Here is a 24,749-nt window from a genome sequence, read left to right as displayed (position 1 = left end):
TGGCAGATCCTGTGTGGAGCTCTTACAAGTAATTATGCTAAAAAGAAAAAAAAAAGTTGCCTGAAAGTTTTCCAAAATACTGTTCTTGAGAAACTGAATATGAATTGTCAGACACATTTAGACTCTTTTTTTGTTATTGATTTCTGAGTCATTTAATGCCTGTCACAATGCTGAGAATTGGTTAATCTGTTCTGATGGCTACTAGAATCCCCTGGAAAAACCAGATAATTTCGCCTATAATGTCACATTTACAAGGCATAGCATGTCCATTTTTTTCAAAGCTCCTATAAATTTCACTGAAAGGTATTAGGTGCTCGCTTCCATCAGTAAAATTGTGACAAGCGACCCAAGAGCCTCCGCTCCCACCGCTCCCCTTCCCTGTCAGGGCTGGGGTGTACAGATGTACAAACTGCAACGAACATCCATTGTCCACAAAACCTTTCGGATTTAGGGTTTATTCTTTATTTTTTTCTTCTTCTTCTTTTTTTGTAACGCTTCCTACAGGCAATTCTGTAGAAGAAATCCGTTCTGAGAGAGAAGCTTTTAATTTTTTAGGGAGATTGAGCTCTCGAGGCAGAGAGTGTTCCCCGAGCACCCTATGAAGGCTGCCTGGGGAAGGTGCCGGGACAGGGGAGGTGTCTGCGATCCCTCAGCGCTATCGTGACACTGTCGTGAGGGCGAGCTCGAGGGCGCATGACGTCACTCCGTGGCCGGGCGTTGCCAGGCAACCGCCCTGTCCCGCCGCAAGATGGCGCCGCAGAGAGACCCCGCCCCTCCATGAAACAGCCACTGCTATTGGCCGCCTGCTCGGCCAATGAGATCGCCGGACGCGTTCCCGCGGCCATGCGCGCCTGCTTTCAAACAATCGGCAGGGGCGGGCCCGTGGCGCGCTCCGCCTCTCACCCTCCCGCCCTCCCGCGCGGTTGGCCCTCGAGGCTGTCAGTCAGCACTGCCGGGCCCGGTTCTGGTCGCCGGTTGGCGACCGAGGCTGTCAATCATCGCGTCGGGCGCGGGCCGGGTGTGATGCGGAAGCGTGACCGTGGCTGTGGCGGCCCCGGCGGCGAAGGTGGGTTTGGGGATAGGACCGCGCTCCGTCGGCCCCGGGGACCCCGCCGGAGGTGCAGCGAGTAACGGCAGCGATGGCCCCGCGCCGCCGCCCTGAGGGGGTTGAGGTGGCGGCGGCTGAGCTCGCCTCGCGCCTCCAGGGCTGCCCCGGCCCGGCCCGGCCCGGCTCTCCGGGGCTGATCGCGACTCTCTCGTGCGGCTGCCTCCGCTCCGGGGCTGGGAAGAGCTCCAAGGAAAGGGGAGAGGGCGGGTGGTTGTGTGCGGCTTGTGCGGGGCTGGGGTGCCGTGGTGCCTCAGAGCCCCCTTTGAGGGGTCCTGGGTGTTACGGGGGTGCACAGACAGGTACCGGCGTTTAACTCGCAAATTATGCTCCAGTAAAGCTCACTATACCAAGTGGAGATTTCAGCAGGAGCTACACCTGTGTGCCCAAAGGAGGATCTTCATCAGGGAGTAAGTTACCCTGCAACCCAATGTGGGCCAGCACTGATACGCTGCAGCTGAGTGTGAACTCCCTGCTCAGCGTAGAGGAGCCCTCGGGAATCTCTTCATTAAGGAGTGAAATCTGGAAATATAGTTGTTCTCTAGAAGATGAAGCAAGATGTACCAGGGGACATAACTATCAACATGTATCACGCTATATATATATATATTGTGTTTGAAGAAAATAGTGTCTGGTTGTAAGAGGACTTCATTAGTTTAATATGAAAAGCCCAAATAATTGTTTTAAATGCTAAATTCTTAGAAATTTAGTAGGCTTGGGTATACTGAGAAACAAACGTTAAAGTGAATGATACTGATAATGTGCAATGTCTGTTTCAAAAAGGATGTTTTTGTGTGTGTTTGGCTACATAATTAAGGAAGTGAGGGTGATGCTTTTTGGTTCCTATCCTATTTCACTCACGTGCTGTTTACCTGTCCTGTGATAGGTTTTGCTGGATACACAGACACGTTGCTGGAAAACAATGTCCCTTGACTTTGATAGTGGAACTCTACAAACACAACATGAAGATGAAGACTATGACCAAGAAGATTATGCAAGAGAACAAGAGGTGAAAAAGAATAAATAATTAAATCTGAGGACTTGTGTATTTAGCTTCTTCCTGTTTCTTGTTTTTAAGTGTTTGAAAAGAAAGAAAAATGTTTTGTGTTGTCTTTGGTAAGAGTAAAGAGAGGGCAGACTGGGCCAGTCTTATAAAGCATAAAAAGTAAAGAAAATGAGATGCTGCATCTTAAGATCGTCTGTAGTGGCTGGAAGACTTTACTCCTTGCCTATGCAGTAGATCAAATGTAAAAGGCTAGTGTCACCTACATTTCTTATTTCTTGATAGCTTTTTCACTTACTACAAATACTTAGAAAGCAACAATTCTTTCACTTGAAAATTTGATTTGCTTAGAAAAGAATGAGGAGCTATTTCTCAAATTCTGATTATAAATCACATAAGAGTCTGAAAAAATATATTCAAAATTTTGAGATTTCTTTGGAGTTGAAACATGTTTCTGTTCTTTTTTGTTTCATAAAGCTAGTTGGCAAAACATGTGTTTAACATGAATGTGCATAGTGGTTTTTAGAGGATGGTAAATCACAATCATGTCCCCAGTACACTCCAGGGGAGTGTAGGAAAGGTTGAAACAAGTGCTCACGAAAATGTGTTGGAGCGATGCTCTTGAGAGCACCATAGGGAATCTGATGCCTGTTCCAAAGCTTTCTATCTGGATGAGGAATGTTGTGCTTGTGCAGGAGAATGAATAGTGAAATAACTGTAGGGTTATGACAGTGGGTCAGTGAGACAGTGGATAAATAAGATTATAAGTTCAGAGTGTTGAGAGGAACATCTTTGCTATACGGAGAGGCTGGGAGACCTGGGACTGTTCAGCCTGGAGAAGAGAAGATTCAGGGACAATCTCATCAATGTGTATCAACACCTGAAGGGAGACAAAGGAGCCAGGCTCTTTTTAGTGGTGCCCAGTGACAGGACAAGAGGCAAGGGGCACAAAGCAGCCTCTTTGGAACAAGTCAGTGATGATCCTTGTTGGTCATGCACGTTTGAATTGGGGCAGGGTGGGGCTCACAAAGCTAATGTGAATATTTCAGTGGGGTGTGACTTTTAGCCTGGTAAAAGGAGGCTGAAACACAGGCTCTGCCGTGTTCCTTGGTGAAGAGTAATCAGAGACTTTGCAGTAGTTTAAGTTCTCTGCTACCACAAGTCAGGTGGTTCTTGAAAATCAGAGAGATCTTCATGATGGGAGAATACTTTGGCACTAACTTAAGAACTTACCCACATCTGGAGTTCTGTGCTAGCTCACCTGGTAGACTGAGCTCGGTTTAAGTGTTAACTCTCCTGATGAGGTTGTGAACTATGTGTGCACTGCTCTCTTGACTTTCAAGTTTCTAAAGCAGTGCAAGACCAGCAAAACCTCTGGTGCTCAAGGATGTGCTTGATTCCAAGTGGGGCAAAGGAAAGAGGATCTTCAGTGAATGATATTCACTTTCCTGCTTCCTGGAGCTGAGATATAGTAAATCTAGAGAATACCCTCATGACAGGAAAACTCCTTCATGCCACTAGTGAATTTCTAGGAAAAAACTTTTGGTGATACTTTGTCCTGTAAACATTTTAAAAAATTATCCTTCTGGCCTATCCTTTGGTCTCAGAGAGCATCTAAAATAGCATCTGAGAAAACATGGTCTCTTAAAGATAAACTTTTTGTAGATGGTAGTTCTTGTTTTCTGGATTCTTGTTTGTTTCAACAAAGAAAACCCAACAAGGCATGTATCATGGGGCAGCTAATGTTTTTGCTCATATTAATACATGCTTTGTGAGTTCAGAGAAAAACAGGGTTAGGGTTCAGAAATTGCATGTAAAGTTCTGAATATATTGGATTTCCATCCAGATTCCTCAGAAAAAGCATGTTTTGAGTGTCCAGTACCTCTCTTGCCTGGGATTTGGAGAGGAGAATACTTGGCATGATTTTTTTTCAGACCATTCTTCACAAGTAGTCTGTCACAGGACTGACTCTTCCTTGGAGAAGAACACCAGGATTTTGTGCAAGTGGCTGTTTGGCCTCTCTCTTTGGACTGAACTTGTATGCATTCTTCTGAAAAGCATATAATGAATGTTGTTTGTTCTGTTTCAGTTGCAACAACTGTTGACAGACCTTCCCCATGATATGCTGGAGGACAGTGGAGACCAGCTCTCCAGCTATTCAGACTGCAGCATTCAGGAGACTGAGCAGCAGTAAGGCATTTGGCTCCATGTTTTAATTATTTATGTTGTGGTTTTGAGAACAGAGCAAAATCTCAGTTGATGAGGTGTGTAAAAGCAAGCCAAGTAAAAGGGAAGCTGTAGTGCAGTTTGCAGTAAACTAGATGCCACTTACTTTAAGAAGAGGTGGTTTGCTTTGTTTTTTCCTAAGTTATAAGTAATTTGCTTGTGTTTCTGTAGATCACATGAGCCTGGGAAGCACGATGGGAGGTGGAATGATCATCCATTGATAAGTGATCCTCAAAATGTAAGCTTGCAGGAGCAGTGATGTAATTAGTATGAACTGCTTGTTCATAATAACGTGCTAAGTATTGTTTGAATTCATTAGAGAAATACTTTTCATGTTCTGCTGTTCATTTGAAGTGTTTTTAACTTGAGGGCTGGTAACCTCAGAAAAAGGAGGGTGGGGAGAAATCTGAGTTTTGAGAGAGCAATTTTAAACCTCTTATCCATTTATAGGGCTATGAACAAGGACAAAATATGTACCCTGAACAATTCTTGTGTGACCAGCAAAATGATGACGAGAAGAAACTTTTATATGATGTTAAAGAAGATTACCGTGGCCAGAACGGTCAAGAGGATCCTGATGATGTGTATCTTGGTAGAGATGGGTTTAACTCTCCAAGTTGCTACCAACAGAACAATGTGTATCATCTTCCTGAAAACTTCAGGCCATATACAAGTGGTCATAAACCAGAGTTTAACAGTCAGCAAAATAAAATAATAAATTTTCCAGATGCTCCAAAGGAACATCTTAAGGTATGTCAGAAGCTGACATGTTTTTCTATCTCTTGTAAAGTTTTCACAGATCTTTTTTGGTATTAATATTTCTAGATGCTTTCAGTCTCTTACTATCAATTTAAGCAGTGATGGGAAGCTTTTGTAGCCTATTTAAAACAATGAAACATTAAATAATTGTATTTTCATATGTTTCATATGTTACCTCCATTGCCTGTTAGAATTCCATGAGGTAGAATGAATGTGATTCACTGAAGTGCTTACATTGAAGTCAACACTTTACCACTTTAGTGTAAACTTTCATGAAAGATTCTGTCAAGTTTAAATGGTGTGCTGGATTGGAGCCTGAAAATGAAGAGCTACTAGAACTCTTGATGTCAACCTGTAAAATGAAAAATATTTTTCTTGAGCAACACTACAGGTGTGGTTTTAATTTATTTCCTCTTATCTCTATATTGTCACAACAGCAATTTGTTGCATCCGATGTTGTCAGTGGCCAATCACCAGAATCTTACAAAGTGACTTACAAACCATACCAAAATGGCATTCATCAAAATGTTCCAGTAGTCCAAGAAGGAAACAGAAGAAATGAAGTGTTTGAAGATTTGCAACGTGAATTCTTGGCCAATGATGACAGTAAGTGTTTGCTACTTAGACTTGAAATAAACTTGTGTGAAAAGCCCACTGGAAATCAGCAATAGAAAACACATTGATTTCAGCAGTTTTTCTAGTAAGAAGACAACTAAAAGTATGTTGATGTATATGATCTTTTATATTTAGGAATTGGGTGTTTTTGATCAGGGTTTTTGATTTTCAGGGTATTTGCGTTTCACACTGTTAAAAATGTGGTTTTGACTGGTGAGACTGAAAGAAATTATTTCTGATGGCTTGATGTCAAGTCTTGCTGGCACTTTGTCTCTTTTCATAATATTGGAAAATAGTGACTTACTATACCTTAGGAAGCATGTTTTCTGTGATGCCACATTGAGCTTTTCTGTCAGGTACACTTCAAATAGCAGAACATTTGTTAAACATCTTGAAAATTTGTAGTGGCCACAAGACAATTCACAGCACATAAACCTTTATCTGGGCTTGCTGTCGGGTTTGAATTGTGTTGGTATTTCCTACTGTTCTTCAGCCATTGCTACCAGAGCAATTTGGGTGGTGTGAATCAAATGTGGGTTAAAAAAAATGATGCAACTTTGTGGCCCAGCAATGAATTTAGCACTATAAAAAAAGTATCTTGGAGCAGGGATGATGATGATGATGACGACTTTCTTGGTCTCTGTGCTGAGCTGTTTGCATGCTATTTGAAATTTGGCAGATTCTACAGAAAATATGCAGATTCTTCAACTTCAAGTTCTAAATAAAGCAAGAGAAAGACAACTGGAAGAATTTAATGAAAAGCTAGAGAAGAGTGCACAGCAGATTAGGTATTTAAATCATCAGCTTTCGATGGTCAAAGGTAAAATGTTTTGTGCTAATTCTTATATTTTATTCATATCTAGCAACTTTATAATTCTGAAACTTTGATTTAGAAAGTGTCTCTAGGTAGTTATCATATTTATAAACTTGATTTGGGATTATAGCACCTAACTCTCTTCCCCCAAACATTGTTCTAAAGAAAATTCTCTGGATTGGTGCCTGACTGCATAACTGTTTTAACTTTTACTGCATTTTCAGAACCACTGTTGTTTTCCAGAGTCCCCGTGTGTCAGGCATCACAAACGTACAGAAAAGAGAAGTTTGCTGAAGTAGTCTGTTAAAACTACAGAAAATTAAAAAAAAGTCCCTCAAACCAACACCAGAACACCCAAACTCCAATAGGAGAAGTGTACCTACATGAAAAAATAGATTTGTTTGTGGTGTCTTGTTTAACAAGCCATTTCACAGACTGTACGTAGAGAGAAGCTCTGTGTAGTGGACACTGGTGGTTTCTTAGTCTCCCATTTCTTATAGGAACTGACAAAACCAGTCATGAACTTAAGAATATAGTTTTTAGAATGCAAAAGGAGCAAAGGAGAGGGAAAACTTCAACTGTCAACCATTTTGCTGTGTTTTGGCTGTTTCTCCAGAGGACTTGTTTTGTTTCTTCTTTTAAATGATGGCAGATGCCAGGTCCTACTGCTGACAGGATGGGGCTTGTACCTTCAGAACCCTTGTGGAAACAGTACATTGGAGTGCTACCAGGAGACAGGGGTTGCTGGATGGAAACTAACTGGTTTTGTTCTGTCTTCTGTTGTTGCCCACAGTATGAGACAGAGTGAATGGCTCTGTAGAGCAGATACTGAGCTGTTGTGTTCCATGCAGTGGTTCTGTGGGTGGCTGGCCATATTTCTCATACAGTTGTTATGTCTCTTTATTTAGATGAAAAGGATGGTTTGGCTCTTAGTCTTCATGAATCTCAGAAACTCTATCAGAATGGAAAAGAACGGGAAATGCATCTTGAGGGTCAAATCAAGGCCCTTGAAACTCAAATCCAGACTCTTACTGCCAATGAAGAGCAGGTACTATAAATATTTTCAGACTGTTTATTGTGGAAGACCTTTACAGTTATATGTGTGATGCATTTGCATTAAACATTAGTGCTCGTTTTTTAGAATGCTGCTCATGATCATTTCAGAAACTGAATATATAATGAATTAATAGGATCCACTGTTGAAAGTAGCTTGTATTAAACCCCATACATTATCTGAGGACTTTTAGGAACTCTTGCACGAGAAACCCTGAACTGACATACAGAATATTGGAGCAAAAGTAAAACATATGTAACTGGGAACTACTCTAATACTGTTCCTACAGATGCTGAAGCAATCCAAGGTGGCAGAGGTGGCCATGGAGAGCTTGCAAAAGCAGCTGTTAGAACTTCAGCGATCAGATGCCCTTCAGCGAGCCAGAGAACAACATGAGACTATTGTTTCAGCACTAAAGCAGAAGTATGAAAAGCAAGTACTATCATTAGAGCAGAAACTTGATACTACAAAATCTGCACTCAGAGAGCAGGTAAGAAATTATTTTAGGATGCTGAGTATGGTACTGGAGAGGCTGTAGAAATCCCCATGTTTCCTAAACTGCACTTCTTGACCTATAACTCTAATAACTCCTTCTGGAAGCTGCTAAGAAAATGGAAAGTCTCAGTATTAGGAAGCCTATGAGATATGTTTTTATAAACATCTCAAGGCAGTTGTGAGTTCAGATTTCATTTTGTACATAGCAGATGCAGAGGAGGCAAGAATTCATTGTCTTAGTTGCTCTCCTGAGCTTTTGTTCTGTGCACAGTCTCTTTTTGGAAGAGTACTGCAAGTAACTCTGGGAAAGAAAAGAACTAATTAAAAATGATGTGATATTCTTGTAAGAAAAACCAAGAAAAACTGTTTATTAAACAGTCTTTTGCCAAGATTTGGTCTCAAAGTGATCAAGGATGACTAACCACTGAACAGTCACTTTATTTTAGAAGTAAGGATTTAAAAGGAGAGAGGGGGGGAAAAGGCTGTCTTTGAGATGGACTTTGATATGGATTGTGTCACATGGTTGTAGAGCATGTCGTAAGAATCCATTACACTATTAGACATATTCAAGCAATGTAGTCTAATCAGGCCTTAATTGTCTTCTTATTTCAAATAAAGGAAACAAAATTGAATTTCTGTGATTCTTGTCTCAACATAAATATACATAAAAATAAATGGGATTTATGTTTGAAAATGTAACTAGCACTTGCTTCTGAACAAAATGCATTGCTAAATTTTTGTCTATTAGTACCACAACAAAGCTTGCACAACTTTGTCTCTACTGCAAAATATATGGTAGCATGTTTGGGTTATTTAAGGAGAGAGTTTTCCTGTTTTTTTGAGAGGAGAGTTAACAAGTATAAAGACAAGGTACTGTGCCTCCCAGGTCTGTGTGGGTAACTAAGTAATGCCATATGAAAGTCTACTTTGTATATCATGTGAAAAAACTACAGTTCCTCTTTTAAAGAGTGCTGGCCCTTGCTAGCTTGGCTTAAACTCAGTTAAAATAAACTGAGTTAAGCTCAGGCTTAATATAAATAATGTGAAGGTTTGATTTTTCTGCAGTAGACTGACTATATGTGAATAATTACAGGAGATAATCTGATGTGCTGAAAACCAAGTGCTCTAGAAAATATGAAATGGTTCACATCCATGTATGTTTATATATGAGTACACTTACTGTCTCCTAGTGAAAGCTGAACTTTGATACTGCAAGAAGTGACTTGTCAGCCCAGGATAGCATTTGATCTGTGATTGATTTAGCTGTTCTCTACCCATTTAGGTATCAGATTGATTATTTGTCTCCTGTTCTAGATGTTTGTAATGTGAGTAAAAATGATCTCTCTTCCTAGAAAGAGCTTTGCAAAAATCTAGGAGACCATGTTAAGCAACTTGAAAAAAGGCTGGAAGAAACCAAATGTGAAAAAACAGAAATAATAAATCGACTGACGAGAAGCCTAGAAGAAAGCCAAAAGCAATGTGCAAATTTACTGCAAACAGGTCAGCCTTTCACTCATAGCTTATCTGTCCTTGCAGAAATGTCTTCAGTTTTTCTAAGTATGAAATTGCATATCAATGTTCCTATTGAAGTGAAATCAACATTGAAATAAATGTGCACTAGACCATTTCCTCTGCAGTGCCTTAGTCAGATTTAAATAAAGTTTAGTTAAGTCTAGACTGAAATGTAAAAAACCAATCAAAATAAAAGCAAACACCACCTCCAACCCCTGGGCAACAAGATTAAACTCTTTTCCTATATATTTTGTGCTGCATATGTGTAAACTTTGTTTTGTACAAACAACAGCCTTTGGGAACAAGCTGCTTAGTTTTGTGTTAAGGTGTTTGACTTGAATTACCATTCTAAATTCAAATCTTAATGAGAAAAGAATTGTTTTAGGAACTGGAGGCTGATTCTGGGAAACATGTATCATTGGACTAGATTGTGAAATCTTTTGCCATTTGTGTGTTTGACTTTTGCCTACCTTTACTCATGAAAGTCTTTCTATAGTAATGTCTCTAGTAGCTGTTAGTGAGCTCAAGGAAATAGAAAAAGAGTACTCCCTATTGCCAGAATCAACACTGCTATTTTTAGCAGAGATCTTTTTGCAGATTGCTTAGTCTTTCTTGCATGTTTATGACTTGGTCTTTCTCTCCTTTCTCTTTCCTACTACAGGCTCAATGCAGGAGACAAATCAGTTACGGTTTCAGTTGCAACAAGCTCAGTCTGCACACATGATGAGCAACGACATGAACAAGGCTTTGCAGGTTAATTAATTTTATTAAATATTTTACTGTTTTAATTTGATGGGGATGGGCATTGTAGATAAGGAGTTGGTGCTTGAAATACTTTTAATTTGTTGGGGAAACAAGCACATCTCCTTTGACTGCTTCATTTTCCAGTGTTGCATGTTGGACTTCATCCCTGGCCCCCCAAGTTAAAACGCAGCAAGGCATCTGTATGGGCACACATCTGATCCCCTACATTGGTCTAACCTGCTTTTGGGGGAAGAAAAAAGAATGTAAATTCAGTGTGCTAGGAATTTGGAGATAGTGTATTCTGAAATTTACCTTTTGTCAGCAAAAGGGAATGCCAGAGAGTCTTCTGTAAAATATGAGTGGAAGTCTGTGTTCCCAATTCAATTCATATATTGGATTTAAATCTGCCATTTTGTAAGCTATGAATCCTACTAAGTCCTGGAGCAATAGGCTGTTTTGCCAGCTATGTACTTTTCTGTTGTCATCCATTTTACTATACAAGGGCAGCAGGAAAGCGGAAGTAAGAGCAAAAGAAATATGAACCGTGGTAAGAACAATAGGGAATATTTTCTGTTGCTCAGTATATTCTAATTTGTAGTTTTAACATGTGCTTTGCTAGAGGTATCAAAAATGATACTATAAATAAATTAATGCTAGGTGATTCAACTACATACAGCTATATTTAGAAATAATAGCTCCAAGTATTTGTTTTCTTTGGAAGAATTATCATGGGCCTGATATGTTTTCTTGGAGTCTTTGCTCAGCATAATTTTTTTTCTGACTCTTTCTTTCAGGAAGAATTAACGGAACTGAAGGAAGAAATAGCTTTGTATGAATCTGCTGCCAAGCTTGGAGTATTTTTGAATGATGCAAGTGGAGAGCAGCATATGAACCTGGGTGAATCCTATGTAGATTTGGGAATTAAAAAAACCACTGGGAAGAAACCAAAGTTCTGCAGGTATTGAGTGATTCTTGTAGAAAGAAAATCTAAAATCCTCAAGAAATTATACAAGTGATGTGTAAAAGATGGTCTTACTGGATCAACTACAGGTTTTTGGTAGATACTTGAAATACTGCTTGTATTGCCAGGTAATGTGGGAAACAGAAAACTGAACTAATACCATAAATTGGTTGCCTAATTACGAATTAATAAATCCTTAGATTTTATAGGGAACATGTTACTATTCCTTGAATTGTATGGATTGTATTCATACAATACAACACAGTTACTTAAAGCTAAAGTTGTCTTTTACCTTCAACCAGTTGAGTTGTCTCAAAATACCTCATATGATGTGAGAATGAATCTTTTGGGGAAACAGCTGAATTAACAAGTTCTCTGTAAATTAATTGCAACTTGATAAAAAGCTCTTGTATCCATGTTCTTATTCTTTTTGCTATTGTGTCTTAGACATTTGTATTTCTGGTAGCATTAGTTGCTCTTGTCTTTGCTACAACTACCTTTTAGATAAATGTGTTTTGTCTTTTAAATACTGAACTGGTTATGTCTTCCCTGATAGTGCAATACAGAACAGAGACATGGATAAAGAACTCTCCAAAGATGAAATTATTGTAGAATTAAAAGCTGAGCTGGAACGTTTATTAAACAGTAATAAAATGAAGAGAAACCAGGTTACTCAGTTACAAAATGATCTTAAAGATTGCCAGAAGACACTAGAGGAATACAAACTGAAAGCAGAAAAAGCATCAAAAGAGTCAGAGGTTTGTTCTTTTACACTTCTTTAAAAGTTAAGATATCAGTGGTTTTTGGTGAACAAAACCAGCATTTAAGCTTCTTGTGAGAATGGATCAAAAATTTACCCGTAGCTGAGTATCCATAACGGCTCTTAAGGAAAGTATTGCCATTTGGATGATACCTTGTTTTGTATTGGTTAAGAGGAAAAAGGCTGAATAGCAGAACTTGGGCAGCATATTCATTATTAGGGGAGTTCTGATATCATGACTGTCTTGCTTGATAGCATTTAATGGCCACTCTGCTTTTTTCAGAAGTACATTTCATTGGAGAAAGTAGGTTTTCTTCAGCCAAAAGGACTTGTAATTTCTCAGGGAAAGCTGATAGTACTATTAGTTTATACCAATGGAACATTTCACTGATTGCCTTCAGAGGGCCTTCACTGTGTAATTTGATCAGCAGGGAATCTCCTTGATATTGCATCTCTCTTCACTCCATTACCTCCCTCTATAAGTTGATCAGACCTGTAATATCTGCTTTTGTAATCTATACATTGTGATGTGGGATAGAATTACAGTGTACTTGAGAGCTGTGCTCTCTGTAGTCATTCATCTTGCAAACACAACATCTCTAAACCTTCATGATACTGAGTTTCAAGGATTCATCCAGAGTAACAGTGATACTGTTATATCTTGCACTGCAATAATTTCTTTCGGTGTGTTTTTTATTTTTTTAAGTACAGTTTTTATTTAACCACTCTAACTTTTTTAAGCATTAACTTCTAAATCATTTATATCTTGAAAGATATCCTTATTTTATTTATCTTTAGCCTGTCACAAATCTAACTGATACTTCAGTGGCTAGTCCTTTGGTTTCTGATAATCTAAAGGAAGAAGTTCTGAGACTCAAAAAGGCTAATGAAGCTTTGCTACAGGAAGTTGAGGTAAGACAGAGATGCTGCTTATCCCTGCAGAAAAAAAACTCACAAAACCACAAGACAAAAAACCCCTGCCCTGTGCTAAGAGCTCTGATTAGAAAAGGTTCTTATAACCCTTTTTTGTCCAGGCCCATGCTTTGACTATTGAAGAACTGAAGGAAAATGAGGAAAAACTGAAAAGCTTAAATCAAGATCTCTGTTGTCAGATGAGAAAGATGGTTCAAGATTTTGATCATGATAAACAAGAAGCCATTGACAGGTAGGTCTGTTAACTTCGTTTAGTTTAATTAGTGGATTTTTAGCCCGCATGTATAATCTTGTTCCAGCTCTCAGGTACAGGAGGAGGTTTATGTTGGAAAGGTGTTTTCTTAAGGAGAAGTTGAACCCCATTTTAAAATGGGGGAAGAAAACTAGATAGTTATTTTGCTTTCTTGAAATTGTAGATGTGAAAGAACTTACCAGCAACATCATGAAGATACAAAGGCACATTTTGAGAAAGACCTGATGGAGAGGTTTGCTGTGGAGAAGCAGCAGCTTATTCAGATCTATGAAGAGACAATCTCGCAGTTAAAGTAAGGCTTACCATTTTTTTCCACTTTTACTGAAACTTGCATGTTTCCTGTCTGGCCTTCAGTGATAGTGACACTTATTTTAAAATTGACTTGCTGTCCTGTCAATGTAAAGTCCAATTGATAATAAATAATCTGTCCTGTGAAGGGCTAATATAGAGGAGCTGAACAAAGAGATGACTGCAGTGAAGGAATGTTACATTGGAGTCTGTGGGGAGAAGGACACCTTGGAATCTACTTTAAGGAAGAAGTTTGAACAAGAGCAGCAGTTGAAGGAAGAAAAGGTACAAATGGAAACACCTATAAACCATATAATCTAACCAACCTCTGATATAACATCTTAAAACATCTCCTTTTGACAGGCGAATCTCTTGTTTAGGTATCATCAGTAAGATCAGGGCACAGGCTCTAGAGAGTTACATGCCTCATGCATTCTCATCACTTTGTACCAGAGCAGTTGCTATGCCTTGGAGAATGCTTCATGTATTTTTTTATTTTTGGTCTAGCTCAAGAAACAGCTAGTAGAAGAAAAAGAAGTCTCTCTTAAACTTCTGAGGAGTGAGCTTGAAGAGAAACACAGCAGGTCAATGATAGCAGCAAAGAGGAAGTGGCTGGAAGAACAAGAACAGCAGGTTGAAGAGAAAGTTGCATTAGCTAAAGTTGACTGGGAGAAGGAAGAAAAAGAGGTATGGAACTCAGATCAGGGAATTTCAATTTTTTTGTTGTTGTTTATGTTCAGAAACAGAACTTGTATGTAGATTTATGTGCTGTTATTCTGCCATTTGAAGTGGCTATTTAGGATCTGTCATTTTAAGAGCCTCGGAAGAAGTCATTAAGTACTATACATTTAAGATTTTGATTAAAAAAACCCTAGATCTTGTAAACTAACAAGCAGAATATCCTGAATGTCACAGCTGGTAATATGTTGGAGTTTTCCACTCTGATCCTTGGAGAGTGGTTACACATTCTATTGTTTAATTCAATTATCAGAAGTCCTTTGTGTCTCCTATCCCATAGAAGAAAGCTGTGATGAGTCACCAAACTCTCTTTTCTCTGTGCATGGTTTTGTTCTTCTCCTGTTAGGAAAGATTATTGGTGTAAACAGAGTTTTGTTTGTTAAACACCAATGAAATTCTATTTATTTGGACATGGTGGGGGAGATTTTCTTAAAAAATGTTTTTTTCCTTAGAATAAAGAACAAGTCTTTGCAAAAATAGAAAGAGAATGGCAAAGTAGGCTGGAAGAAATGAGAAGAACTATAGTTGAATGTAATGACTGCAGCTGCCAAACTGACCAAGTAACAGCTGTGGATGATGTTCCAACTAAAGAGTTAGAAGGGACTGTCGAAGACCAGAGGCTGCAGATCCAGAAGGCTCAGAGAGAAAATATGGCCTCTGAAGAGGCCTTAAAAGAATTTGAATTAGAACTGGAAAATAAATACCGTAAAAATCTTGCCAGCCAGGTAACAAATAATTGTTCTGTCTGCCTGGAGCCTGTGAAACTGCTGTGTGCAACTAAGTCACTTGAAAAACATAAAGTGGTCTCTTCCACTAACTTCCTCTTAAGCTCAGTAGTTGATATTTGCTATATTAGAAATACAGTTTTAAAAAAGTTCTGAACAAGCTGTAGCATGTTGCTTGTTTTTCGTACTCTTGAACAAGTTTTACAGGAATTTTGAGCAGAACTGAGCAACACTGACTTAGATTTTAGATAATTTTGTTAAAAATAAATTTTATATTCATAATTCTTGCATCAAGAAACGCATCAGATGCTGCTGGTCCAATTATTTTAATTTATGTAAACACAGGCAATTCAAACTGAAATCTCTTCTTGCACTGTTACATGAAACTAATAATAAAAATGTGTTCAGTGGTGTTGACTGAAGTAGGTTTTTTGTCTGTTTAAAGGTAGATGCAGCTTTAACCCAAGCTCATGCCAAGTGGCTGCAAGAATTAACAGACCTCAAAGAGTACAAACTAAATCTAAAGATAGAAAAAGAAAAATGGGAAAAAGAACACCAAGCGACCACAGCAAAGCAGGTAGCCCAAAATATTTGTGTACTGATAAACAGTTCAGTCTTCCAAATCCCATATGTTACTGAGGAATGAATGTAGACACAGGCAGGAAATCATTAAGGAAAGATGTTTCTTGTGCACTCTGGTCCATATCCATTTTTTTGCCTATAAAGGTTTAATTTTTATTAAATAACTTGAAAGTATCTCCAATAGATTGATAATGACTCAGAGTTATATTTTGTGTATCTGTAAATGTGTGTATATATTTACAATGACTGTTATGTATTTGCCAGTTAGCCCTAGTTCTCTCAGCTGCTGAGGAGAAATGGAAGAAGGAACATGAGAGTACAGAGAGATCTGGACCAAGAGTGAAAGAACTTGAAGAAAAGATAATTTCTCTCAGGAAGGAATTGGAGCTAAAGAAAGAAGAAATCCCTGCAGCCATCAAAGCAGAACTAGCAAAGGCCCGTGCACAGTGGAACAAAGAAAAGCAAGAGGAAATCCTGCAGATACAAGAGCAAAATGAGAGAGACTACAGATCATTCTTGGATGATCACAGAAACAGGATTAAAGAGGTACTTGCAACAGCAAGGGAGGATCTTGCAAAGCAGAAGAATGATCTCTCCATTCAGAAAGAAGCAGAAATAAAGATGTTACTAGACCAAAAGCAGCAAGAATGGGAGGCTCAGGAAGCCAAGAGACTGCAGGATGAAGTTAATCGCTATGAGGAGAAGACTCTGGTTGAGCTTGAGTACCTGTTGAGTGAACTTCATGAAGAACTAGTCAAGTGCACACATAGTCAGCATTCTTTGAAGGACAAGTGTTTTGACTCTCATGTTCAATTAAACAGTCAGTGCAAAGACAAACTGAAGGCCTGCTTACAGAAGGCCTATAGGACCACAGTTTGCACAATTCTGGAAAAGAAAGAGCGAGAATGGAAAGAGGTAATATTTCTGTAAACTGTAACTGCCAGTCAGAGAAGGGATTTGACAAGTCACTTGGGCCTGTTTTCTCCTGACTTGGAATATCCATGTAATCCTGAGAAAAAGAAATTCAACATTTGTGTTCACTGATAAACAGGAGTCCTTTAGAAGTCAAAGAAGGCTAAATCTACCATTAGCGAGTGAAAAGGGAAAGGATAAGTGTAGCTTTGATGTTTTTAATCTTTCAAGAAGAGAAGGACAGGTTAGGAGTGTCATTTATGCAGAGACTCATAAGTTAAGGAGATGAATCCACCCTCTTAAGTTTGGGAGCCTGTTGAAGGCTCCTTGTGACCTCTTAGATGGGCTGTAATGACAGAACTCTCCTCGGATTTTTGCATAGCTGCAAAATCCAGTTTTTAGTGGTGATTGGATAGTGATTGGATAGATCATGTTTTATGCCTTTTTTCCCCTTCTTCTTATGCAAATAAGGATGGAAACAGTAAATCCTTTTTTTGTAGTTGGTCAGTTTGTCAGTTATTCAGTTCTGTCTTGGGAATTATAGTCTTGCTTAATTTTATTGTGGCTCTGGGAAATCCATTTCGGCGTGCCTGCCCAAATGAGGAAAGATGTCCCACCCTCTTCTAGAGGAGTTTGGGGCTAAGTCAGATTCTGTCCAAAAGCATTTGTTTCTGTTGTTTTAGCAGATTACTCTTCTTGCAATACTTATGCTTGTAGTAAGGTTTTTTTTTTATGGGGAGCATCCTACCGGAAATGCCGTTGCTTCCCAGCATTTAAGAGCTGGGAAATTATCCAAGAATAGGACAGAGAAAATGTCTTGTTTCTCAAGACAAGGTGGGATGAGGGAAAATGACTATGTAGTGATTTCTCATGGCAATTACACCATTTTTTTAGTGACAGTGTATTTCTGTTCAGAAAGTGGGCCTTTAATGTTTTCTTGTCACAAGTCATATTCACAATGGTAAAGAGAATAGGAAGCTTTTTTCTTAAGTCTGATGCATCTTTTGTAATGGATATGAATGTGTCCTGGTAAACTGTTTAATATGCCTTTGGAACCTCAAAACCTTGACTGGCTTGAACCACCTTATCTAGTGAAGTCTCTGTAATTTCTTAGTAATGTCTTCTCTCTTTTTAAAAAGCAGGTTAACTTCAATTACTCAAAGGCACAGTATAATTCTTCAATGTTAAGAGCTACTCACATTTCCAGATTAATACTCAAGATATTCATGTACTGCTGTTGCAGTGATGTACACTAAGTAAACTTCTATATCATAGAATAGTTATTTTCCTCACAACTTGAGCTGCAACCTACAGTTCTATTGCAGGTTTAAAGTACCTGTTTTAAAATGAGTAAAGCCACTTGGTGGCCAGGATTGGTTGTTTTTAAGCATAACATACTGCTTACCTACTTTAAGATGGAGTGGAACACTTTTTACTATGTGTTGGGTTTTCAGAAACTGTTTTTCAATTGCAGAAGTATGAAGAGTTAGTGAGTAATGCAAATAAAGAATCATACCCTTACCTGCAACACGGTGCAGGAGACCCTGGGGACATGGCCAGAACTCCTTTGTGCAGTGTTGGACACCGAGCAGAAGCACAAAGGAGATTAGGAAGACGGACACCCTTGCAGGAAACTGGAACAGACAAAGGTATTTGCTTTGATCTTAATCTGGCAAATTGTGTATTTTCAAATTAAGCTTATTAATAGCAGTCTTTAATAGTCAATGGCCTATTGATGACCCCAATGCAAAGTTAGTTAATTAGTTAATATTATTATTAGCTCATATACAAGCCAGTGTTGATCATGGCGAGCAGGGTATGGTCTAAACTGTCTCGTAAATGGGTAATGCAAAATCAGAGCTTCAAAGATTGAATTATATTACTTGCTCTTGACATTAACCAAGACAAGGAATTCTGCATTCATGTGAAAGGTATTATTGTGTCAAGAATTATATTTCACCTGGCATGGTAGTCTGTAGTCTTTTCTGGTTCTTTTGATCAAGAATGTAGTTGAAAAAATGCGAATCCTCAGGTGATATTTCTCTCTTTCCCCCCTTCCTTCTTCTCTTACTGTCCTCCCCAGTATATACTTTAGCACTGTAGCTCTTCCTAAAGCTGGCACATGTACTGTGGCAAAGCTGGAGACAGTGTAGATGGGAAAAGCTTCATGGGAGGGACAGAAATCTCCTTGGGGCTTTCTGTTTAGTTTGAGTTCTTACACAACTGAAAAACATAAAGCAAGAAAACCCAAGAGAGTCTTTGGCTTTATGCCTGTAGTGTGGCTTGGATTCCTTTAACACCAAAATAACAAACCATCTATTAACACAGAACAATACAAGCACTGCAGTGCTCCTGTCTCTAGAGCGCCCTGTCCTGGCTGTGGAGAGCAGCCGTCGCTCTCCTGGAAGGAGCCCAGTCTTTGTGTATTCCTTAACTAGACTCAGATGCGTATGAGGCTTTCCAGCTGGGACAGTTTCCTTCAGCTGACTTCAAAAGACCCTGCTTGGCTGTTGGTTAAAAAAAATAAGTAAAAAATTCAAAAACATTCAACCTACAAGTCTCATTGCTGACTGAAGAACTCAAACTGATGGGAGTGCTTTGAGGCTGTGAGGGCTTTATGAGCAGATAGATGCTGCTGCACCTTCTGTAACAGGGTTCCAGCCTCTTGTGATTTGTTTAATTGGACTAAAGTGTTAAGTTGTCCAGCAAGAGGAGGACTAAGTAGAGCACTGGAAAGATGTTGGGCTTGATTCTTTTCTTTTTGGTCCCCTGTTGATGTATAATTTTTAGCAGTTACTGTTGCAAGTGAGAAATGTACAAAAAGGAGTCTTGGGTCTCAGGAAGATTTTTGCTGTGAACACTGCTGCCAGGAGCTTGAAAAAAGGGAGGCCATGTGCCAGGACTTGAAAAGAGAGCTGGAGATGGCCCACAAACATCTTCAGCTTGCTGTAAAGCAACATGAGGCTAAGTCAGAGCATATCCAAGGTTAGGATGGTTAGTCACCTAAAGACAGCCTTGATTCTCTTGTCTGTTGCATTGTACAGTTTTGAGTGAATACTGTTTTTTGATTATTAGCCTTAAACCAAAAAAACCCTGCATCAAACCAACAAAACCAAACAAGCTTTATCTTCTATCTCCCCACCTCAAAGAAGGCACAATTGCTAACCTACAAATTAATACTCTTTTCCAATGTTTATCAAGACAAACCTTGTTATTTTTTTTATCCCGTCCATTCTCTTCACATACACTTGGTATCTCAGAAGTTTTGCCTCCAGCATAGTGTTAGTAATGGCATATGAAGACTTTATGTTTATTTAATTACCATATGAGATGCCTTTTGTATTCAGACTTCATTGAAGTGCATTGGGATGGATTCCTATCTGCTTGTTACTGCGACAGCTGTATGGTGCTGACGATGCTCTGTGACACTGAGCTCTTATACCAGAGAGAGCAGATTATGTAATAACTTCTGTTGAACTCCAGTTTAGAGAAGTGCAGTGAATTATGGTTCACCTCCTTTTTTTTTTTTAATAGAAAATGAGAAGGCTCTAATTACAGAAAACTCTGAGATGAAGACTAAACTGAATGACCAGGGGTCACCACCAAGGTATTTTAAAAAAGCTAAACAAGATGATTTTTTTTTTTGTAAGATGTGAGTTGCTTTTTTTATGCAGTGTGACTTATATGCATTTCAGGATGCTGTCAAAGGGAGGCATCTCAAAACCTTGTGCATCCTCTGACTCCGTGAAAGGTCTGGAAGAAATGCGTGCTCACTACATCAAAGCTGTGAGCAAGATTAAGTGTAAGTACTGAAGTCTTAGCTAAAAAGTTAGTGGAGGAATATAATTTACCTTGCTGCTTCCTCCTTCAGCCAGCTTGGACAAGAATCTGACAGCCAAATCACATGAGAAGTAAATTTTTCCTTCTTACTAGACTGAATGGGAGAAATGGAATTGTTGTCATAATATTTGACATGGAATTGTTGCCATAATATTTGACATATCATTGCAATGAGTGAAGCCTTGTTATGCCATCCTTGCTTTGTTGCACTGAATTATGGCTTTTAAAGTGTATTTTGAAACTGATCTTGTTTCTCCAGATAAAAAAATCTACCTGACCTGCAGTTTGTCCTGAGAGAGAATCTGCTTTTCTCTCTTGCTGTATCCTGCCTTCTGGCTTAATCAGAAACCTTCTAGCTGAGGAGAGAGGATTAAATGTAGCACCAGCTCTTACTTGAGTACAGCAGGTCCCCAAATTCCAGCTGCACCGCCTCTGAAGAATTTCTAGACCAATATTTTACCAACCAACAGTCCTCCCAAATCCCTATGCCTAGTGTTTTCTATTCTTTCTTAAGATGCAGAATCAGACCAGACAACTGAATTCCTTTCTGATGCATCATATTAACCTGCTGTGATCTGCACTGGTGTTTATCCAGTAGGCAGCAAGGATTTGGGTGGAATGTTGGCAGGTAAATCCATGCCCTTGCTGACTTGTTCCAGATCTGCTAGACAATCCCAGTTTGTGGTGTTGGCCTTTTTCCCTACTCTGGGGGAAAACTGGTACTCATGAAGTGTGTTTATAGGCGACATGCTTTGTTACATCCGTGAAAGCAAGGAACGAGCTGCCGAGATGATTAAAGTGGAGGTTCTGAGAGAGCGCCAAGAGACGGCGCGGAAAATGCGCAAATACTATTTGACATGTCTTCAACAGCTCCTGACTGACAATGGGAAACATGAAGGGTGAGTTCAAATACATTTGGAAGTTACTGTTGGCTTTGCAAGAGATGTGTAGATGTTAGTCTGGTGTTTGTCCACCTTGGAGCAAACAGTGCCCAACCCGAAGTCTTGCCAGTCTGTGCACACTGGCATGGGGTCACTGCTGAGCTGTCTGGCACACTGTCTCTTCAGAATTTGCTGACTCTCAGTAACATTACCTTGAAGTAAAATGCAGAGTTGAAAAGGAATTACCCTAAAACTTGGTCTTTTTTTTTTCCCCGTGTTCTGCAATTCTTGACAGAGCTGAAAAGAAAATAATAAATGCTGCCAGCAAACTGGCTACAATGGCTAAGGGACTTGAAACACCTCTTCGACACATTCCCCAGGGCAAATCTACCCGCTCAGGTATTCTACAGTTGTTCTCTTCTTGATATTGATTTCACACACATAGTAATGAAAGTGAGATGCAGATGGAAAGTAAAGTACAATTTATTTATAAGCTAGCTAATGTTGTAAATATAAGCTGCTTATTTTGACAATGCTTATGATTCTCTATTAAAAACAAACAAAAATGTTACCTTCAATTAATCTACTTCCTTCCTTCCTCTTCTAGCTCTGCATTTAGTTTCTGAGCCTGGAGCTGAGTGCTCCAAAAGAGATCGTGTGCTTCGGACCAGGTCAAACCATATGGAAAGCAAATCATGTGGTGAAAGCAGTACTGAGACAGCCAGTGATAAAGTTGTCCAGAAGTGTGTGCCACGTGACTTGAGACAGCAGTTTGATGCAACACAGACCGTAACTCAACATATGCTTCATGAAACAGTGACTGCGGGTGTTCAGAAGAATTCTAAAAGTCTGGATGGTGCTTCTAGAGGTGCTCTACCAGAGTTTTATCCAAATGAAGATGGAAGAAGAGGAAAATATGGCCCTATTGTAAATGTAGACAAAGGACCTTTGCATGCTGCGAGTAATACAGCACATCAGCATGCTCCTCCATCTGCTTGTCAGGGAACATTAGAACATATGCAGGAACCCAGAGTTACAAATGGCCACACCAGCTCTGGGCCAGCTCATCACATGCTTAAGGGCAAGAATGGAAGAACAGTCTCAAAAGAGGATAAATATATCCAATCATGTGGAAAATGGAAAACTAAGTCTAAGAGAACTCAGGAATTTAATTTTAAAGACACTCCAGGAAGAGATGAAGGAAGCAGCAGTGAATGGAGTTCTGGGAATGGAAGCCTGTATCTGGACTGTGGTGATTTGCCTCTCTTGTATCCTCAACAAAAAGCCAGTAGTAATGTCCAAGCACAGACTGTATATTGTGAAGAGTTTCCTCACATCAGGTCATCTTCCCCTGCAGATGAAAATGTTACATCTTGGAGAGACATTTCGAGTGGCAATGGCAAGTTTCTCAGCACATAAAGCAGCACAAAAGTTTACAGTAGAGACCAGCAGATAACAAACACAGAGCATGCTTCAATCCTCAACTCTGACAAATCAAATTCTGCTGTCCCACAACCCAAAGCATCATCAGATTCAGATGGAGGAAAATACTGCAACAAATGCTTGGAGAAAAATGGTGTGGGATCCCAAGTCTCATCGGCAAGATAATGATTTTTAATAGTCCACTTTCTAACTTGAACTGATACCAGAAATTCCTTGTTTGAAGGAAAAGAAGATTAACTTGATGTTTAAATAAAAGTGTGAGGATTGAGGAAAATCTGTTCTACTGTGTCCATTTCATGATCTTGAATGTTACGTGAACAAATTTTATCAAGTTACTTGAAATATTAATACAGACTTTTGTTTACCTTTGTAATAACACTTTCATAGTTGTTTATAGTGTATTATACACAAATTTATTAAACAGAATCTATTTTTATATTCAATTTAGCTTGCAGTGCAGTGTTTATCTAAAACAAAGCTACTGTAACTTGTGGTAATTTTATTAATTCTTATCAAAATTCCTTCAGAGCGTAATGAGAGATGTTTTGGGATTTGTTTGAAGTCAGTATTTTAATTGACTTTTCCATTCTGAAGGACCCCCTGTAAGCCTTTGTTTGTGTTCCCACAATGAAAGCAAAAATACTTGCATTTTTTCATTAAATAATTATAACAAACTGCATTTCAAGTATTCTTCCCTTTGGAAGCAAAAAATAGCTTAAATTGGGCAGAAGAAAAGTACCAGTTAGAATGACCACATTTTGCAGGTGTTTCTTCAACAGCAAAGTTTATCAGGGTAAGCTAAAGATATCATCATGTTCCTCCTGAGGCTTAGAAAGCTCCTATTTTAAAGGCCTGCTCACATTTGAAAGAGAATTGAAAAATGTATCCTTTTTCCTGGACTTTTTGCTTTCCTTGGGATGACATTTCATTTCTAGTGATCCTGTGAGGAGCAGAGGTGTTTTGCTGCTGGCTTACACAGTAGGTGATTAAATCTTGTTGCAATTAATAGTATGGTTATGAGCCAGCAATTCAAGTCAACAGTAATATGGCAAATGTAAGCAAAAAGGTTTTGCTTGATATCCTGTGATGTCAGAAGAAGAAAAAATACTGAATATTGTCTCAAAGATTATATATGTGCCTTTCATATGTAACATTTAACTGCTGTAAGGTTGCTTATTTGGTCTTTTGGAGTTGAACATCACAGTTTAGTCTGAGAATCTTTTCAGTTTTAAGAGGCAAATAGTACAGAATCTGAAGAAAAATGTGTTTAACTTCTCTTACAAAAAGGCTTGTTTGTATTTCAGGCCAACTGGCAAGGCAGAAGGCATTGCAGCTCTTGGTGCGCAGGGCTGGCTTGTGACTTGAGACTCTCAGGCGATCTAATGAGAGACTTCTGAATTTCTTGGTGGCCTTTAATGTTGCCCATAAATCCAACCCCACTTCCTCTTTGGTGAGGTGGGGTTTGTCATCATCAGTGGGAGCAAACTGAGGCCATGAGAGACCGCTTGTGCCTAAACAAACATGGGCAGTGGTTAAGTTCAAGGGCCAAATTCCGAGCTCTTAGCTGAGGAAATAGCTGTGGCCTTGTCTGCAAGGGAAAGTTTTTACTAGTTGTCCTCTAAGCCCCGTGTGGAGTTTTTTTTTTTTTTTCCTTTCCAGTGATGAGTGGCTTTTTCTGTTTAGCTTAAACATTTTCCCGAATTCCACAAGGTAAAAAGAGGCACATTTATTCCTGTGTGAGAGGTATCTATACAAGTGTTTAAGCCAATAGATCAGATTAATTCGCTCCTTGGGCTAGTTCAGAAACCTTCCCAGATGAAGACTGGATCTGTAAAGCTAAACATCCTTCTGTCCTGTAGGACGACATCCCTGACCTTCCAGACAGCAGCTGAGGGCCCTTCATCTCATTGCTGTGGACCAAATGCAACTTCTACAAATGATCCTTCATCTGAGGCAGGTTCAAGAGCTTCTCTGTAGTTGCTTCCCAAAACACCACACTTAGTGACAATGTGCAAACTGCTTTTAAAAATTCGAAAATGTAACTTTTCACAGCACATTTTGTCGTATTGTTCAGTGTTGTTCATGTGCATAACTTACTGTCCATTT

At 39.2% G+C, this 24,749-nt stretch overlaps 1 protein-coding gene across 8 annotated transcripts; it reads left to right on the top strand.

Moving 5' to 3' along the window:
• The first annotated feature begins 784 nt into the window (after positions 1 to 784).
• On the top strand, positions 785 to 23,086 carry CEP152 (centrosomal protein 152). Of its 8 annotated transcripts, none has more exons than XM_064668823.1 (28): positions 785 to 1,066; positions 1,992 to 2,114; positions 4,198 to 4,298; positions 4,506 to 4,572; positions 4,785 to 5,084; positions 5,531 to 5,699; positions 6,388 to 6,528; positions 7,431 to 7,570; positions 7,866 to 8,066; positions 9,424 to 9,571; positions 10,245 to 10,336; positions 11,122 to 11,285; positions 11,845 to 12,046; positions 12,847 to 12,960; positions 13,083 to 13,213; positions 13,398 to 13,526; positions 13,672 to 13,807; positions 14,030 to 14,209; positions 14,713 to 14,985; positions 15,431 to 15,562; positions 15,832 to 16,482; positions 17,954 to 18,128; positions 19,273 to 19,464; positions 20,014 to 20,086; positions 20,175 to 20,281; positions 21,062 to 21,218; positions 21,496 to 21,599; positions 21,808 to 23,086. In XM_064668823.1, exons 2-28 carry the CDS (start codon positions 2,028 to 2,030, stop codon positions 22,617 to 22,619), a joined length of 5,178 nt encoding a protein of 1,725 aa, XP_064524893.1. In that variant the 5' UTR covers positions 785 to 1,066; positions 1,992 to 2,027; the 3' UTR covers positions 22,620 to 23,086. The 8 variants fall into 8 exon arrangements, with proteins under 8 accessions (XP_064524893.1, XP_064524890.1, XP_064524896.1 ...); XM_064668820.1 differs by having other exon boundaries at positions 19,270 to 19,464; XM_064668821.1 differs by lacking the exon at positions 785 to 1,066 and adding an exon at positions 1,096 to 1,515 and having other exon boundaries at positions 19,270 to 19,464.
• Positions 23,087 to 24,749: the final 1,663 nt, after the last annotated feature.

Source organism: Pseudopipra pipra, chromosome 12, assembly GCF_036250125.1.
Source record: "Pseudopipra pipra isolate bDixPip1 chromosome 12, bDixPip1.hap1, whole genome shotgun sequence".
NCBI lineage: Eukaryota > Metazoa > Chordata > Aves > Passeriformes > Pipridae > Pseudopipra > Pseudopipra pipra.
This window is presented reverse-complemented; position numbering and strand designations above follow the sequence as displayed.

Bases quoted from the DNA above. Each gene is read 5' to 3' on its own strand.
- CEP152 (XM_064668820.1), top strand. From the start codon at position 2,028: ATGTCCCTTGACTTTGATAGTGGAACTCTACAAACACAACATGAAGAT. The intron at 12,961-13,082 runs GTAAGACAGAGA...TTTTTTGTCCAG, and splicing joins CTTTGCTACAGGAAGTTGAG to GCCCATGCTTTGACTATTGA. The intron at 20,282-21,061 runs GTAAGTACTGAA...GTGTGTTTATAG, and splicing joins AGCTGTGAGCAAGATTAAGT to GCGACATGCTTTGTTACATC.